Here is a 19,563-nt window from a genome sequence, read left to right on the forward strand (position 1 = left end):
ATTATTCATTCCTAGTGAGGAGGAATGACATGGCCAGGTAGGAGACCTGAGTTCAGCTCCCAGGTCTGACTGTGTAAGTTTTGAAGACAAAGTTATGCCTGATCAAAACAAAGGCATTTGATCTTCCTCAAGGCACGCAATTTAATTACACAGTAGGCAATAATTTTAATTACACAGTGCCAATATATAGCAAATGGGTGCTGTGTATTTCTTTTAAGGCATACTTCTGTTGAAACATATCAGAGTTTGAACAAAAGATACCTGGCAGATAAAATGATAAGGGATACAAATATTGTTAAAAATGGAAATGTTGTTAGACTTGCCAGATGTCGATATGATTTTAACTGTTACCATACACAAATGTACATCCCTTTCAGGGGGAACTCATACTTTTTAACTGGGGGAGATCTCAGATGGCCCTTTTGTAGTAGCCTGTTATGTGTGCTCATGTGCTTGTGCATATATAGAATGTACATCTCACATTTGATTTTTTTATATTTCTATTTTAGACTGTAAGATGACCATGTAGAAATGATCTATTCCAGTTTCAGGTATGTATCATTTTTAAAGATAATTTGGAATTCAGTGTCAGGAGTATAAACTATTTTCACGAACTATTTCTCACACAGTGCTAATATTAATTGTTATTTTTACCATCTAGTTCTTCAATAGACAAATAATTTTATGAAAATTAATAATTTTGTCATGGTTCTCAATGAACTTTTTAAAAGTTGTTATGTATGCATCGTATTTAAACTTAACTTGGCATTTCCAAATTAACCAATTCTCATTCTGGTGGCGGGCATGCATGCACTGAAACTTTCTAGTATACTCTTACACCTTGTCTTTAGGAATTTAAGGCATCCCAGGCAAGTTAGGAGGATAGTCCTCTAGCATCCTTGATAACAATGAAAGACACAGCAATCTGCAGAATTAGGGACCTGCTCTAGAGCTATTCAGAGGTGTCTGTGGTCCTTCTGTATTAATATGTTAGGATTAGAAATACATTTTAGAAGTGAATCTTTCAGTCATTTTCATTTATTGTGCTATCATGAAGTGCCTCACAAAGTGCTCTCACAGAAACCTAGTGGAGTCCTTTTAGATGATGGAATGAAGCCAAAATGTGCACCTACACTAATGTTTCCTTTATTGAGTACCACATTTCCTGACAATAATCTGGGAAAAGAAATGTACTAGATGGCAGGATGCTCTTGCTAATTGCATGCCTCCATTAATTAACTTCTGTGATATGCAGTATTTGATACAGAAGCCCAGAATTCTCATTACCCACTAGATGTCACCATTCACACACAAAAAATAGTATTTCTTTTTCTGCCTCTTAAAAGCGAGGTGGGTTATTCTCACCACATCTTAAACTAGAACTCCAGTTCAAGAAATCCCAAGAAATTTGTTATGTTCTCTTAAAGCTATGCATCCTCTGACCTTGTTTATTAACTGGAAAATACTGAAAATATTTTAGGGGAACCACCCCTGGAATACTCTCTTGAGGCTTGGCCCCACATAGTAGTAGGCTTCTCCATTCCTCACCCTAATTTGTTTTCCTCTGCTTCTCTTACATTCAGAGCCATTTCAATTGCCTGTTCAGTAAGACAAACTGATAAATCATGTTTGGTACCTTGCTAATTGGAAGTTTAAAATAAGCAGTATCTTGTTTTCCTATTTTGTTGTCTGTCACATCAGAGAATCTCACTATAACACCTTCCTCTGTCTTTATTAACACAGTTACACTAAGATTAGGGATAAAAATGAAGGGAGATAAAAAATCTTCAGGCAGCTTTATTTGCCTCAGTTTAGCTGTTCTGTGTTTGAATGTTCTGCAATTGTACCAGAGGTATTCTTTAACTGTCATAGTTTTTAGACTAATTTTCAGTGATTTTGTTTAAGTTGCTGTTTCATGTATTAATACATTTTCAAGTCAGAAGAGGCAATTGTCACCATAAAGAGGAGAGACCTCTTGACAACTCGAAGTAGCCCTTGAGTGAGCATGTTTCAGCAGTGCACATGTTAGGGAAGTTTCTTTTCCCTAGGTTTCCTGCAGCAGAGACTCAGGCATAGATTCCAGAAATTCTTCTCAAATAAATAATTTATTTGCAAGGTACATCACAGAGCAGCTCAGTGTCTCCAGTGGAGAGACACTCAGCAGAGAAAACCTCGAGCAATTACGCCCTTACAATCTAAGCTTCCCACCCCTCATGCATCAGTTTGGGCCAACTGTAAAATTAGAATCTGGGGTCTCCCCATTCTTCATTGAATCTCTTTATTTTCATCAGGTAGGTTGTTTCTATCTCTGCAGATAGTTGTTTTTCTTTTTACTAATCAGGCTAGAAGTCAATTCAAGTCCTGACCTTCAGTTATAATTTTGCACCTGCAGCTGGGGAGAAAAATAAGTCCTCAGCACTAACCAAAACATTATTCTGTTTTTCTTCTTCTTTTAGACCCTCTGATCCATTCCTTTATTTATCTCCAGGGATGCAGTTCCTGTTGAGGATCAAAACTCCCCATATCTTCCAGCTTGAACAGTCACTGGGGCCTTTTTTGCTTAACGAGGCAGAAAGTTCAAAAGCTTACAGCTTGCAGCCTAAGCGAACTTAGTCACTTGTGCTAAGGAGTTACACTAAGCAGGTTCTATATAAGCAGTTTCCAAACAAGTTCTGTAAGAAGCAGTATACCAAATAATTCAATCAGCTAAGGCAGTCTGTGCCCTAACAGTACACTAATAACTGTAGCTGAGTTTTTTATTTCCATCCATTTTGGCTAGAATCACAATAGAAAAAATATCATCACGGCTGTGAATCTGAGCAATTGTTTGTGAAAGGCCATTGGATTAGAGCATGTTTCAAAAGATGCTGCTTTGTGGTCCAAAATAAGGTGAATTTTACTACTTGTGCAGATACTACTCCTGCAATTAAAAAGTTGTCTGAATTCTGGAATGTATTTTGCTGCTTCTATATTCTGTCTCTTATTTTACCTTTTTTTTTTTCTCCTAGATTTGAGTACACTTTGCAGTTATGTATGCTACTTGTCACCAAAGTCAACTACTCCTTGAACCAGGTATGATACATTGAAATTGACTGATTTTAAGTTTATTCCTTTAACACATTTTTCAATTTATTAAAATGCAGAGATATTAGGGCTTCATCTAATGTTGAATAGTTTAAATACAATTCAAGTATTCTACATGCTACATTCAAGTGTTTCATTCAGAGAAATTAAACTGACACAGGATAATAGTACTTTGCATTTAGTTAGTGTATTATACCCCAAAATTAGAAGCATCATGCAAACGTTATCTTAAGTGTTGGATTGTTCTTGTAAGTCTTTTCATATTCACTTTAGGAAATAGGCACATGTGGCACAGAGGGTCTCTAACGCGCTCATAATAATTAATTAAGGACATAGAATTCAGAATTTCTCCTCCATCCATTAAAGTACGATTTTTCCCTAATAAGTTAGCTCATGTGACATACACCACTATGTATTTTTTTTTGCTGAGGAACTGTTTGCTTCTTTTGGGAACAATCTATACCTAGCTGCACTTAGGAAGAGGGGATTGATTCCTGTTGTATGACAGATGTGGATGAGGCCCTGAGCAACACGATGCAATGCCAAGGCCAGCCCAGCTTTGACTTGTAGGTTGTACTTAGATGTGTTCCTGAGATCCTTTCCAACCTAAATTATTCTACTATTGTGTTTGTTCTGAAATATTTTACAGCATTTACAGCATGATTTATAAAATGGGATTACATATAAAGGACAGAAAAGTTAAACATACTTCATGTGTTTTATTTTCCATTTTGCGAGCTTGAGTTGTTGCTCGTGAGTTTGCCTCGGTATAGTAGGAAGAGTTTGTCTGCTACATGATAAGGATACATGAATTAGTATTGCCGCTGCATGCTTAGGTTACTTGTCAAATCGTAGGAAGATGAAAATATGTGTAGTCTATAATCAACTGCATTTTGTAAGTCTTGAAACAACAGCATATCCCTCTTGAATAGACAGAGATAGTATGTTGAGTATGGGAAGTCTTAGCAAAATTTACAGGACATAAAAATGCTTTTTTATTTTCAGTAAAGTTAACATGTACAGGTATAAATGAAGTAAGCAGGATATCAAAGAGATACAGTAGGTTACAATATGACTTGACATTTCAAAAAAGCTTATGATTTAGGTGAAGCTATAAATAAAAAGATTTCTTTAAACAGTTGAAGTTTCTTTCTCTATGCAAAGTACCTCCTCTTGCAGATCGTCCTTCACAAACAATGTCTTCCCATCTTTAATTGAGTAAATTGAAAGAGAAAAAATATATTTGTCCAGTCACAGAAACATGATCCTGTTTCTTCCCTTTCTGTAGCTCAATAATTTATAATCACTGAAGATCTCTATTTGTATCTCCGGTTTTTGTTCTACATGATGAAAGAGGTAATCCCAAACTGTAAAATGTACAACAGTGGAATAGTTCAGAGATTGCCCCCGAGTTTTTCAGACTCCTGATCTGAATTAGTTCTTCAAATGTGTTAAAGATGTTAACCAGTTGTTTCCTACTTTTACTAACTCTTGTTCATAAATTAGAGTTTTCCAAAGTCCTCCGCTTTATCTGAGGTGTTTGTCAGTGAAACTGGAACATTTTGTTTGGTTGAACACTCGAGCTGCTTTTTAGTTCAAAAAAACTCAGACCAATATCATTGTATGTGCAGGATCTTTTTGAATGTCTTCTTGAAATTCTGGTTACAAAGAGGATACAGGAATGGATTTAAGGCAGAGTTCATATAGCCAAGCCATATAGTGAACATATGAAATTCCAAAATCTGTTCATTGGTATGGAAAGCTTTTATGGTAAATAATACAAAATATGGAAGCCAGCACAGCATAAAGGCTGCCATTATGACCCCTAACTGCTTAGCTGCTTTCCTTTCCCTGTTCGCACGCAGTCCTTGCATATGCCTTTTGGAATGGGTCTGCAGACTCTGCCAGGTTTTCCTCAGGTAAGCCAGTCCTCTGAAATCCCTGTTCTCAGCCTTTTCCTGAGGACTGCAGGCTGTCTCAGGATTAGGATTGGAGGGCTCTCTACAGGTTACCTCATCTGTGGAACTGTGGTTGTCTGACGCATTACTTACGTCACTGTCTTGCGAGCAAGGCTCCTCTTCATTTTCATTGCTTTTTGTTACACACACAGCCTTCTTTCCTGCTTTGTCCATGCCTGGCTCAGACTGGGCAGCGGTGAGAGAAAAACAGCCCCATTTAAGGACTTCCCTATTACTCTTGCTAACAAATACCTTTGAAGACTTGTCAGGTTTATCAAAATGAACCTCTGCCTCCATATTTTTGGGCTGAGGGGAACTTTGCTTGTCTTTGGGAGGGGTGTTCTCTTCTAAGATTTGCTTTTGGAGGCAAGTATTTTGCTCGTCCTTCGTCTTACTCTGATGTATGGAGGTTTTTTCTGAGAAAGACCGGTATGATCCATCAATGAGCTCTCGGTGCTTACAGTGTTTTCGAACAGCTCTGAATATTTTATAGTAGAACCATAACATCAGGATAGAGGGTAGGTAGAAGTTGATAATGGCTGTCAACACTTTGAAGCAGGTGACTTCAGAGAATTCAGTTTCACACTTGTTTTCATTTACTGTTCTTTCCCCATTCTGAGCAAAAACATGCCATCCTAGGATTGGAATGACCCACATGAAAGAGAGCAACCAAACCCCCAAAATAATGAGCAGTGCTCTCATTTTTGTTCTATATTTGAGATATTTCAGTGGTTGCTGAACGGAACGATAACGGTCAATGCACAATACGAAGAGACTGAAAATGGATGCAGTACTGGCCACATAATCCATTGACAGCCAGAACGAACAGGCTGGTAAGCCTAGAGTCCATGCAGATCTTAGGAAATAAACAATGTTCAGGGGCATAACAGCTGCACCAACTATAAGATCTGCAATAGAGAGGCTGACAATGTATAAATTGCCAACTGTTTGCAGCTTCTTCTCAGTTTTCACAGCACATAGTACTAATATATTCATGACAATAGTGATCATTGAAATGCTTCCCAGGAACAGACCTAGAAGAGCTAACTGAGAGTTAGTGAAGTTCGCTGTTGTGTTTTTTGACATCTTTTGCTCAAGGACACAGAATGAAAATCAGAGAAGAAGTCCAGGCCTTGGAAGTTCAGTTTTGGTGTGCACTCCTGGATGAAAACGTGTTGGATTGCTTTGTGATTTTTATTTCCAGAACTATAGAAAAGAAAAGAAATATGCTCAAACACCATAGTACTAAAATAAGATAAAGAAACTAATCTGTGCTTTAGCTTAGCACTGTCCCTTTTAGGCCTTCCTTAAATAATGAATTTTTACAACATTTTATACGTGGGTAATTTAAGATGTGTTCTATGGAAAATACTGAAGCAAGCTCCATGAACCAATGCACAATGGTTTGCAGAGGAGTTTCCTGGGCCTTCATAGAATTCTGACCCCAGAATCTGGAGAAGAAATGTAAATCCTTACCGTTTTGATTTCTTATATCTCATTAAGTAGCTGATCATGAACCATAACATAAACCACATATTGGCGAACCAATTTAAAGTGTGCTAATAAAAAGTAAACTAACATGTTTTATACTACAGAATTTTTAAACCAGTGATTATTTACAAACTGCATCTAATAGTTTAAGAATACAGCAGCTGGATTTAACTATCCACCAATAATAGGGTGGATAGACATTAAGTGACAAGGTATTCCAAAGAATAAGAGGACTCCAGCCAGTGTACACCTTTAGCTGATACACAGAGTCTCAAATAACTCCAAAGCCTGTAGCCAGTGCTGTGTTTTCACTGGAAAGCAGTTGTTCACATGATAGGTAATGAGTAATTTCTTCCTGGCTGATTTAGGCTTAAGCAGATTTCAAACATTTAAAGATAGCAGCTCTTTTTTATTTCAAATACAAACTAATAGAATTTCAGGGAAAATAATAGGATTTTTCATGATTAATAAGCATCTTGCAGCCTCTCAAATGTATATAAATATAGGGTCTTTTAGGCTGAAGTTTACTAGTCATATGCAAGAACAATTCTCCAGTAACTTGGAGAAGCCACGTCACTGCTCTGTGCTTGCTGTTGCTGTTTGCTGCAGTAAAATGGAGAGTAAATTGGAAATAAGAGGATGACACTGAACACATAGCAAGCTTTTCCTTTTATGGCTAAGAAATTTTTCTTATCATTAATCGTCAATAAATGAGCTAGCTTTATTTGCTTAGAACTTTGGCATGAGCCACGCATAGAGCCTTCAGAATGAAAACTCTTTGAAATCTTCCATATCCCCATGATTAGAGTGCCTAGGAATTCCAGTACATGCACTGCAGTGAAAAAAAAACAAACACCACACAAAAGGACAACCTACTAAACACCATTGCATACACAAAATGTATTTTACAGTGGGCCACATTTCCCAATTATGCTTGTTTTCTAGTGACACTCATTCCTACATACTATGTTTCAGATGTTATCAAAGAGCAGCAGATTTCATTAGTACAGACACAATGGTGTGTAGCTTTATCTGCACTGGAAAACAGCTATAGGTTCATATTTCACTTGTGAACACAGATGTTTTATATTGAGGTCACAGGCCTTAATTATAAAATGTGTTATTTCCTCCATTTTCTAACACAAGGATAGTAACTCAAATATTGGCAATAAAAGGAGTAAGAATAGAAGGGAAAGGAGGGAATGTAAAGGTAAGAAAAGCACCTTTTCAAAGTTGAGTAGATATGCTATTCCATTATGTAGAAATGCTCTATGCCTTTGGGATCTTCTGCTTCCCAACTGCAAACTTCAGGAGTTGATCTAAAGTCAAAAAAATTATTAATAACATTTCAAGTCTTGGAGCATGTGATCAGTTGACCAATTCCATCTCCTGGGTACATAAGAAAAATGTTTATGAGAGTGATACATATTTTCTGCCATTTTTCTCCTACAATGCTTATCTGACTATGTTCTGGTAAATCTCTTAGAGCAACAAGCAAGGAAATTGAGACCATAGATATATTAGGTTAAAGTATTTACACAAATAACACAGAGTATGGGATTCCTCATCCTTGTTATCCTAAGCATGGTCAAAACAATACTATGCAATAGATTATTCACTTTGAATTTCCTGCTAACTTTATCTCTCTCTTATTCCAGTAACCAGGCTAAACCAAGCTAAAATGTTTGAGTACTTTCTTAGAAGAGGTCAAATTCTTCCTTCCTTAAGCTTTACTTACAAGTGCCTGGTGTTAAGAAAGAAGATGTGTGTTTGGTAGCAGTAGCATCCATAGGCAGAGGAAATACATACACTGTGGGGTGTGAGCTCAGGAGTTGTATTGTGTAATTCTCTACAGCCTTCACATTCTGTCAAGTCCAGTTCTCCAGTGACAGCAAGTCACAGATGTCAGAAGATCAGAGAAGTCTGAAGCATTTCCTGTTAGAGAATGAAAATAGAAGTTACTCCACAGATCTTAAACCAAACGTGTCTGGTGATGGGAAATGGTTCTATTCCGTCTACCGTTGTCTTTCTTTCCACAGCTATACACTGTTAACCTCGCTGCTGGAGTTAACTATCTGGGGCAAGGTCAAGAAGTTGACATTAATTGCTTCAGGGACCTCATAAAGAAATGACTGATCTTCACCCTCGCATATTTTCTTTTAAATTTGTGGCAAAATACAGGGAGAGAAGTAACTGAGTCTTCAACAGAACAAATAACAACAAAGAAAGGTATCTGATTAGACAGCTCTCCTTGGTTATTTATGAGTTGCATATGGAATAAAACATAGAGCAGGATACAGTAAATGGTGCTGAAAGCTTCTCACTGCTGTGGTGAGACAGGGTAGGATTTAGGAAGCAGTCAGCAGAACTTGATCTGGATTTAGGAGTATTCCAAAGAAGGCATGAAGATCTAGTTTTTCAACTCATGCTCCACTTGTATTAAAATGTCTTTTATTAAATAGCAAAGCTTGATAACTTTTCTGTTTTGGAAGAGCTTATACAGGCTATAAAAATTAAAAAAAAAAAAAAAATTCAGGGTATTGCACTCGCTGTTTTAAAAATACACATGCTAACAAGTACTCCATATTCATCATAATACTGTCTTACTATGTAATTTTCCTTGCAATGTCATTTGAGTAGTTCATAGTCTCTCATGGATTTTATCTTCTCTGCTTTATAGACAGCTGGTCATATACTATGAAAGTGAAATTGAGGAACTGGTCAAAGTAATCTGCTAAACATCACACAGTAATGTTAGATCTAAAACCAGCTAAGGCTCCCTTGCTTTCCAAACAGTGTCGTGACTACTATACTGTTTATTTCTGTCTAGACTTCGGGTCTGTATTCATTCAGACGCCCTAGACAGCAATGGTGATTTACTTTTTTTTTTCTTTAATGCAGTGCATGCAGCTAAGCCTGTCTTTGATGTTCTGCCATCTTTCATTGTAGTAAGTCCACTTACATGACAGGTTCTAATATGGCTGGAGTGGGTCTATACCCATTAACAAATGTCTACAGTGTTAATTGCTGGAACGGGCTTGCAGGAACCACTTGTCCTAAGTCTGAAGTGAGTAGATCATGAGGATATTGAAGATTTACAGTAACACTCCATTTTTCCTATTGAACAATTTATGTTTTTCACGTATGATCTTTTACAACCTTGACTTTGTGAGTATTCTCCCACCAGAGACAGTATTGTAAGGGTCTGAGTAATTTACATTTTGGAGTGTGTTGATGAGAGGTAACTAGAAGAGGGTCCCCATACCTTTAGCATGGAAGTTCTATACCCAGCACATACTTCCTACCTATTTAGGTACAATTTGAAGACAAATTGTACCATTGAATCCATTAAAAAGGTGTAGCAAGGGATTGAGTTCGCTGCAAAACGCTTAGAATAGAGCAGAACTGCAATGTTGCTTTTGTATGATCTAGTCCTTGCAACTGTCTCTTTGCATTCCCTAGCATGCGACACCACGTGCTGCTGCCATTTCTGCTTGAGATCTTTCAGATTATGCTGAATTCTCCTTAACAACAAGTTATGATAGGCACTCAGCAGCATATCAGACATACTGCAACCCCAAACTCACGTGTACATGAAAGAGGATTTGATGGCTTTCTTGAATCTTCTGAGGGCCTGATGAAGAGTTCCAACACAGGAGTGTCTGTTCATCTCTCACCCATCACTGTCCATGCTCTTTCGCTAAGGAGTAAGTTGCAGAGGGCCTACATCTCCCTCTCCTACCCAGGCCAACCAAACAGTAGAACTGAAAACAGTCAAACAGTACAAGAGAAAACCATAAGCTTCTCCTGAGAAGCAAAGGTGGCTGCACCCAAAATAGCACGCAGAAATGGTATTTGTCAGTGTCCTCTAATTCTGCTCTGTATTTGAAGCCATTATATCACAGTCTTGCCCACTAAGCTTACATTGAACAGCTATGCAATTGCCAGTCTTTGCTAGACTTAGCAAATTTTGCCACGCAACTTTGTCCAGTGGAAGATAACTAAACAATAATAAGCCTTGCTCTGTATTATGGAATTCACTGATCATCTCTTCTGTGCTCTAAGGAATACTGTAATCTACAATTTTTTTTCCTTACATTTCCTGCTATCATCATTAGTAGTGATGGTAACAAATATCACCAGCAATTAGTGGTCACTGTGATTTGCAATAGCAGCTTCTTGCTCTTCACTGAGGCACATGCACCATTTTGTAGTGGATGTGGTATGTGTTGTATATGTACCCCTGTTCAGGAGCTACTGGTTTAATTTCTTATCTGTAACTCAGTTCCCAATAATACTTACCAAATATCTTCTAATATTTGGACGGTTTAATTCATTGCACTGAGTCAGAGCTCACTAATACAGAACAGATTTTTAAAGATGTTTTCAGTGTAAGATCTTGGAGAGCTCTTGGGAATTTCTAAACCCTGACCTCACCAGGAAATGCCTTCTTTATTTTTTAGTGTCTGTAAAGAGCTTTTCCTCCAAAGAAAATCAGCAATTGTGATTTGTTTGTTATTTTATCACAGTGATAATCCTTCCCAGGAACAATCTACTGGGAGATGCTAAGTGGATGCCTCACTGACTCATTAGGGCAGGTGCAACCTATTAAGTCCTGACTAAGTGGGAGTAAGTTTCTAGAAACAGATGCTGGCACATTGCTTATGAATAGATTCTACAGAAACTACAGCTACCAGAGGAAAAGGATAGGCTACAACAAAATTCTTGTTTGTCAGACTAAGTTCAAGGCGGAAGGTAAGATTTGATTTCTGATGACCCATGTTGACTATTGATACCAAATAGCTGGCAAAAAGAAACTTAACACTGTTTCGAAAGTGTTAATGAGCAGGCACTTTATTCAGCGTGCTGAGCGCCGGGAGGATCTCTCCTCTAATCAAGCGCACGCATGGCTCACACTTCTTGGTATTTATTACACAGACCAATTGCATATTCATTAGTTTCTACAGCTTAATTCATGCATTAAATATAGCTTATTTACATAATCATGCCCTTTGTCGGGAGTCCTGTTTTGGTACTTGATGGTCTCCATCTGGGGTCTCTGCTCTTGACCGGTACCCCCACTTCACAAGTGTCAGCTCCTTGTCCTGGGCTCTTGGGCGTGCGTGTTGTCAGGTTGTGCTGCTGCACAGCAAAAGCCACAGAGCTCTTGCTTTATCTGCTGGAACATCCTGCTTGTCCAGCCTGCAAACCAAGGCCAGCTGCTTTGCCTCGTGCCCAGTCTCTATTTGTTTCTCTGTTAAGTTCCTGTTGCATTATGCCTGGTCTTGTTACGTTAGGCCTTGTCTGGTTTCTAAAAGACATTTTTTCCTCTTATCACTGCATTGTACTTAAGAAGCCTATTTGTTTCTAGTGATTTTTTTTAAATTATTCCATAGGTGTTGAAAGTATTAATACACTAGAGGTTTCTTTAATTTTCCTCTCAAATACTTATTTGTTACTCTGTAAGAAAACAATCCCTAGGCAATGCCTGCCAGTATTAAAGGAATATTTTTGATAAATAGTAAATGAAAAACATGGTAACCTTCCTGCTGTTCCCATTCAAATGACCCATCGTCTTTGTCCAGGAAGGACCGGTTTGTTTTGTTTTTTCCAGAAAAGTGTCTGCCACTATCACAGGAAAAACTGGATTCCTTCTATGTTTGAGTTGTCTGTTCTAGTTAGTCTGAAATAGTAAGACTTCACAATATGAAGCTTTAGCGTCTGACCAGTCAAATTTTGTCAGTCCTCCTAAATTTTCCTCTTCTCCCCACATACCTATTCTAAGGGCAGTGAGAGTATAAAGAAATCTTGTACTATGTGAACAGACCACTCATCCTGACTTGTAATTACTTTCATTCCTTATTTATGTTATGACTCTTCCTTTGTGTGATGAAACTCTTAACCAACAGATTTGGACATGTAGCTGTCTACTTTTGCATAAACTTGTATTGCAATTGGTGGCAGAGATTTTTTTTCAGTGGTTCGTGATGTAAATGCTGTCTTGGAGAAAAATGAGGCCAGAACTACTGTAGCAGATGGACGCTATTGCAGATATGCTGAAATCTACTTTTCGGGCTAGACTGCGGAGAGAAAACTGCTGTCTGTGTGGCTGAATTGGTGATCTGCATGCTGTTTTGAGGAGTTGCACACACTGGGAAATGGTGAGGCTTTTAGTGTGCCAGTAGGGACTGGCAAGGATACTGTTCCTCGGGAGAGTAAAGGCAAGCAGGCTGTTTCTGAAGAAATCTCCATGCCTTCACTTCCAAAGAGAGTGAATGGTCTAATGCTATAATTACTGTACTTCTTTTCCCCTTCCTGGTTCAGTCATGTGTCTAAACAATGTCATGAATAAGCTGCATGGTTTCAAAACAAGAGCAAAGCAGAATAGGAGTAATGCGGATACATCCATGCTCCTAAGACATATTCACTTATCTCTAGGAGTGCACGTGGCAGCTCATTTTAAAATACTTTAAGTGAAGGCTCCTTGAATTCATTCATCGGTTTGTTTGGAGGGTGCACTGCACTGTGAATGGCCCCCTCGCTCAGAGCAGCAAGGGAGGGACCCCGTAATGCAGTAGCACAGAGGGATTAGGGCAAGGTCATCACTTGTGCCTGTTTGTACAGGACCTGTATTGTTCAGCTGTGGTCTGGTCTGTGATGTCAAAGTTATCTGTATCACGCTAGCTTGGCTGGTGCTGTTATAAGGATAGCAAGATGACCTTATGAAGAACAAAAAGACAGAATGCAGAGCCTACTGTGAAAGGAACTTGAAGTTTTTAAGTGACTTTATGAAGTCTTTCAAGGACAAGCACATATGTATGATTATAATTGTATGATATATTGAGTTTGTAACTTGTTTATGTCAGGATATTTTATTTTTAGTCCAGTGATTCTGCTATGCTGTTGCTATTTTTTTTTTTAATGTGTGTGTCTCCTATTAGGGTACAGGCTGTCAGGACTGCGAGTAAATACTGCTTTTATTTAATTGAGGAAATATTGCATCCAGTTTCCTTAAGTGAGGCATAATTCAAAGACCAAGAAAATGTTTGGGCAGGCTGAAAGATTTGAAAATATAAGTGAAAGTTCAGCTTGGGGCTTGTAGGTGATGCTGGACTTGATTATACTTGGTATTTTCAGGATTCAATTTTTACAGAATCACAGCAGTTCCTTCTACAGCCACATGCATCCATCACATTGTCAACACAGATTTTTCTGATTGCTGATATTTATGTTTTTATTTGGCTGGGGCTCCTGGCTTTAGTAGGAATGATATTAGCCCCAGTTTTAGCTATCCGCCAGCATAAAGTTTAGACCTCCACAGCCTTCTGAAATAAAGTTTTAGCATGAATAACACAAATCATTACATGAATTCATGCTGTCCTTACTTGCACACGTGCACCCTGAGTCCTTGTAACAAGCTCTGAACTTTCGGAGGAATTTGAGTGCTTGAGTCTGAGTCACCACTGAGCACAAATCTTGGTTAAGATGCTGCGCTGTGTCTGCTTGTGAAGACTTGTCTCTCAGAAATAACCAACTCCTCTGGTGCTCTGACCTTGCCCCACCTCCCCGTACTGCTCTCTTCATTAGGTTAAGAATGCTGCACTGGATCCTATCTTTATTCTTCCTCTGGCTTTGCAGTCTGATACCCTTGGGTAACTACTAAGTGTATGTGTTGCTGTTGGGTTTCTCATGGGTGGACAGGGAAGGAAAATTCAGCTGTTCATTTTTTTGAAACAAGGTTAGTGAGTACTAGTGAAGGGGAAAGATCTTTTTAATCATATTTTCTTGTTTTCAGAATGGTTACTGTTTGTGGCTCGCAATCTTGCTCTGGGTATGCTCATCTATAAACAGTTTATCATTAATACTCTCAGATTTCAGATTGTTTATGCATAAGTCCCTTCAAAATTGTTTTTCCCTGTTGTATTTATGGTACTAATTTCACTGCATATAATCTCTTTTCTGTTTCTTTTCTTTAGAACTCACAAATAGTGTTGGAAGCCTGAGTAAATTAGAGAGTTCTGCAGGCTTACACAGTACCTACTAATTCATGACATTGTTCTGAGTTCTTGACGTTATTTTTTTAGACTGAGAATTGACTCTTTGAAAGCATTACTTTTCCACACATAATGAAGGACAGAGCATCTACGTCTTTGATATCTCTACACTGGAGTTTGTATACTCGGAACCACATTCTGCTTATTTGAATTTCAATTGTTCCAATACTGATCCATATTCAACCATGTTTTGTAAATTCCGGAGACATAAATCAATAGTTGAAAGCAGGTATGGAAAGCAAAGGCAGAGTATAAGAAAGTTTATTTTCCTGCGCATTTCAATGTATCCTGCTTTGTGCCAAAGCTGTGATGTTCTTTTTCAGTCCTTTACTTGAGCTTCCCTGAGCTTTACCAGGTCTTTCCTGATCCTCCCTTGGCCCTTTCTTCTGTGGGGAGGAGAAATTAATAGCTGGCCTGTATGATTAATATGAGAGCTACAGGAATAATTATTAAATATCTCTTGGCATTCAACTACTGACAGAACTTTGGGTAAGGAAACACCACTTAAATTATTTAAGAAAAAAATGTCTGGATGTGATTCATAATCTAGACAGCCTAAATTAGCAATATTACAGTTGCAGGCTCATTACCTCTCAGGAGAACCAGTGAATGTGGTAGCTTCTGTGCTCTTTGTTTAGGAATGTTCTGAAAATGATTTGGGAAAAGGAAAAACAAACAAATGGGAACTGTAGCTACCTCACTGAAAAGAAGGGGCAGCAAGCCCACAAATGGAGTAGTGAATCCCAGGAGTAGCATATGAAAATGAAAGTGATCAAGTTACATTTAATGTTATAATCAACTTGAATTTCTTCTAGTACGTGGCTTATAGTAGATCTGTGGTCTTTGACTCAGTGGATAAAGTACATGAACAGATATCCAACATCCAGTCTGGTAGCAGTCAATATCTACCTATATGTAACTAGATTATCACTGGAATCTATTAAACCTAAGAAAGCAGCTAGAGTCTTTGACGTATTAATGTTTAAAATGAAGCCCATCTGGAGAATCCTCAGCAAAATTGTGTAGTCCTAGCTGCTCGAAAGTTGATGTGTTTTTTTTTTGTTTGGAGTTTTTTGTTTGGTTTGTTCATTGGCATGGGTTTTTTTGTTTTGGTTGGTTGGTTGTTGTTTTTTTTTTTTAAGATTGCTGTTAATGATTGTGTATCATTGAGAGCTCTAATCCATGCTGAGGAATACAGACCTGGAGCAGAGCATGTCTTTATATTCAGTAGCCTTATTAGAGTCAATATTAGTAGGTAGAGATCTTAAATATCATGTTTTAACTACTAACAGTGTCACCTAAACCAATAGAGTCTGCAAGTGTAGCCTCAGCATCTTTCCAGTGCTGGTTGCATGAAGTGAGACTTGGAAACCTGTTGGATGTCTGGGTATTTCTGTTTTATTCTGGTGTCCTGTCCCAGCCCAAGCCCCCAGCTGTATAATGCTGTTGTCTTCTGATGTTTGACCTTCATACTAGTACTGAAGGTTCCTAAGCTTGTTGGTGTGCACACGTTCAGCCATATGATTGACTACTTAATTAAAATATTTTCTATATAGTAGTGTACTATGACATGTATTCACTTTTTTCCTGAAGAAATATATTATTTTTTAAGTCTGTATCTTAATCTGAAATTCTCAGGAGTTAGGTATACCCTTTTTTTTTTCCTCTGGCTGGCATTTTTTATCAACTCTCCTTAACACTGGGCCAATATTTCATGAGCATTAAAACCAAAAGAGCTAAAAGGAGATGAACACATTCCAAACAATGTTCTGGCCTTCAAAACATAAGCTTGGACTTTTCCAGTGACTTGACTTCCTGGTTTAAGTTGTACTAGATGTCACATTTTCTCATGACAGAATGCTAGTCTTGTTCCTGCAATAGTAGTTCCCATATATGGATTATTTTTGCCCAGAGGTTGGGAGAAAACTCCATCATGACTAGAATCCTAAAGTTTCCAGATGTGGTGTTAACTATCCCTGCTCCATATCATTTAGTTTATTATCTACGTAATCTCTTAACAAACCAGTATTGAAGTGCTATTGTCACTAAGTAGTGCCATGATGGAGAAGTCTTACCTTCTCTACTCCGTTACCTATCTGTTAAAAGAGACTTTTGCTTTTTGTGTCAGACCTATTAAATAACTGCTGTAATAGATGAAAACTGCTTGTGCTTTGATGTAGCAAGCAAAACCACTAGCTGTAAAATCTCTTATAAATAAGAGGGATTTTCCAGTGTTGTAGTGCCTTTAAAGCAGAGTAGCCACAGTGGTGCCTTTTCACTGAGGATTTTTTCCTATTATGGGAATCCATTAACCCAACTCCCTAAAACAGGACATCTTTCATACTGGGATAGCAAAAAATCTTTAGAGTTTTTTGGACTCCACCTTGTGTTACAGTTCATCGAGAGTTGGAGTAAGTAGTAAAACTAGCTGGTTTTAGTCTTTCTGCATCAGAAATGCAGTTAACTTTTAAATGACTGGTTGAGTTACGTTTTAAAATATCGAGGTCAGTGTGTTTCTTTCGAAGCAATTCTGTGAGTCACTACTGGAAAATCACTAGCCAAAAAAATAATGTATGTAAATAAGAGTTTAAATGTTGAGGTTCCATACCCCAATACTGTATCAGCTAATTTCTATGCAGTTTAATAGTTTCCAATAGAAAGGATGGGGTTTGGATAAAGGAAGCTTCATTGCCTGACAGAGAATTAGTTAACCACTTGTGAAGCCTGATGAACCCACCTACAAATAACTTATCTGAATTCTGAGGAAATGCTAGAAGTGGAGTAGACTTACTGTTTTACAACAAAAGTCAATTAGCTTCAGCAAAGATAGATTTCTCAAGCTCAGGTTTGCATCCTTCAAGCTTATATCTCTTTTCTCTAGCTCTTGGTATAGATATTGAAGAACTAAATGTTTCTAGTCTTCAAAAGAAAGAAAAAAAATTCTTAAATCTCTCCTTGCCCTGGAGTTAAGCACAGACTGGCTCATGTTCATATTAATATTCCAATTCATGATAGTAAATTTCTTCCTAATACTTTACTAGGATCTATTAAAAACCAACCAACCAAACTAAACCCAACCCCTAACCAACCAAACAATAAAACTCCACACAACCGCAAAACAAAACAAAAAAACCACACAAACCCACCCCCCCCAGAGTAGTGCTATTAACATTTTGTAAGCCATATTGAACCCTTTTGGGTCAAAGAAAATCAGATTAATATTGTGAATCTTCATCCAGTCCCCCAAAAACTACTAAAGTGCTGATCAATATGAAATTTCTGTAGGGATTTACCAAAGTGAACTTGAATTTCAACCCAAGCAATCTTTTGGTGCTTTTAAGCTATAAGACAGACTTCATCACAAAAAGGCACAAATTTAGAAATCCCAGTGGGTGTGAGGATTTACTGTCTCCTTGTACTGTTAATAAAAGCAAACCCTGTTACTGAAATGTTTGGTTTCAGCTCACTTAGATATATAAACGTATAACACTTTTTTTTTCTCTTCTCTAATTTAGAATATATATTGAGTTATCAGTCTCTTTAAACATTTGGTAGCCTTACTGTAGTAATGAGTTCCTTCATATTTTAGCAATAACCCATACGATGTCCAAAATATTTTTTTTGCCCATATAAATACCTGATTTAAACAACCTTCTACTTTTCTCCAGGCAGTTTTATTGTTGCTTGTTGAATTAAACAGATGTCTAAGATGAACTGGTGAAGCACAAGGTCTCTTACAGCTAGAGAGCCTGGTGCCTTGCAAGTCAACAGTTTACAAGAAGCTTCTCCAAGAAGTCTGATTCCTCTCCATCATTCCTGCTCGGTGTCTGTAACAGGAAGGCTGGGGAAGCTGTGTCAAGAATTTCCCACAGAGCTGGTTTAGAGAGAGTTCTACCCCCCACTCTTAGTGTCTCCCCTCAGGATGTGGTGGACTTTTATCTATTAGAGCAATAGCACAAGGTCTGTATGGAAACTAATACATCTAGGATTTTTCCCCACCTGCAGAAGTACAGTTGGCTTCAGAAAGTGCTGAGGGTTAATGTTCAGGCAAATCTTCCTCTTTCTTCAGCTAAGTCACTATTTCTTTCTTAAAACAAAGGAACAACCCCTCCCTCCCTTTCTTAGCCACCTACACTTTCATGGATACTTATTATTTGTCCCCCCATCTGAACATCATCTTGGTGCTCTATCCCCTGCTGGCGCGCAGGGGCAGCGGCAGCAGCGAGGCTGTTGGGTGCCCTTTGTCACTGGCAGGTTTGGAAGTGGCACAAGGGTCCTCTGGGTAAGAAAGCTGGCTGAGGTTGCTATATTGTGCTGGTGCACCTTTCTTTTTTTTTTTTTTTTCCTCGAGAAAAACATGATCGGCTTTGTATGAATCGGATGCTTACGGCCCGGTTCTGTTTATTTATGTGGGAGGCCCTTTGCGCTGACCCCGCGGTCCCGTCTGGGCCATACTGAGGGTGAAACGCTGCCAGCTATTAGTTAGGATGTATCGCATAGGGAGCAGCCAGCTTCTGCAAAGTGTTCTATTTAACGCTTAGGAAGAGTTGTTCAAAATGAAGTGTGTTGGTGGGTCGTTGTCCTGTGCTGGTTTTCTTTTATTCTCCTCGGGTCCTCTTCCCTGCGCTCCGCGCTGTCCCTGTCTGCCCGGGCTGGGGAGTGGCACCGTTCCTGCCGCCCCGAGGGGAGGCTGCCGCCGCTCTCCCCATCCCTATCTCCCCTTCCCCGCTCCCGCCCCGGGCGCGTCCCGCTGCCGCGGGGCTCGTTCACTCACCGGCAGAGCAGGGAGCTCCGGCGGGCTCAGGGTGGGCGGTGTAGGGCTCTCACGGGACACCAGCAGCGGCGCTCCTCGCCGCTCCCCTTCTTGTTCCCTCCTCGGTGTCCGCGTCCCGTGGGTGGGCAGAGCATCCTATCCCATCCTGCCCCTCCCTGTCCCGCCCCGCCGGTGCGGAGCTGCCAGCAGCTCTTTACCGCTG

General features: G+C 38.9%; 1 protein-coding gene across 1 annotated transcript; it reads right to left on the reverse strand.

Annotated features, from left to right (window-relative positions):
* Window positions 1–4,055: 4,055 nt before the first annotated feature.
* Window positions 4,056–19,545, reverse strand: HRH1 (histamine receptor H1). The gene is made up of 4 exons (XM_021296429.2): window positions 19,362–19,545; window positions 8,343–8,468; window positions 7,757–7,852; window positions 4,056–6,248 (listed from the first exon to the last, which is right to left on the reverse strand). Exon 4 carries the CDS (start codon window positions 6,126–6,128, stop codon window positions 4,701–4,703), a length of 1,428 nt encoding a protein of 475 aa, XP_021152104.2. The 5' UTR covers window positions 6,129–6,248; window positions 7,757–7,852; window positions 8,343–8,468; window positions 19,362–19,545; the 3' UTR covers window positions 4,056–4,700.
* Between the last annotated feature and the right edge of the window lie 18 nt (window positions 19,546–19,563).

The sequence above is a fragment of the Columba livia genome, chromosome 10, assembly GCF_036013475.1.
Source record: "Columba livia isolate bColLiv1 breed racing homer chromosome 10, bColLiv1.pat.W.v2, whole genome shotgun sequence".
NCBI classification, from domain to species: Eukaryota; Metazoa; Chordata; class Aves; order Columbiformes; family Columbidae; genus Columba; species Columba livia.

What these genes read in the sequence shown, in the direction of transcription:
- HRH1 (XM_021296429.2), bottom strand. Translation starts at nt 6,128, where the DNA reads ATGTCAAAAAACACAACAGCGAACTTCACTAACTCTCAGTTAGCTCTT.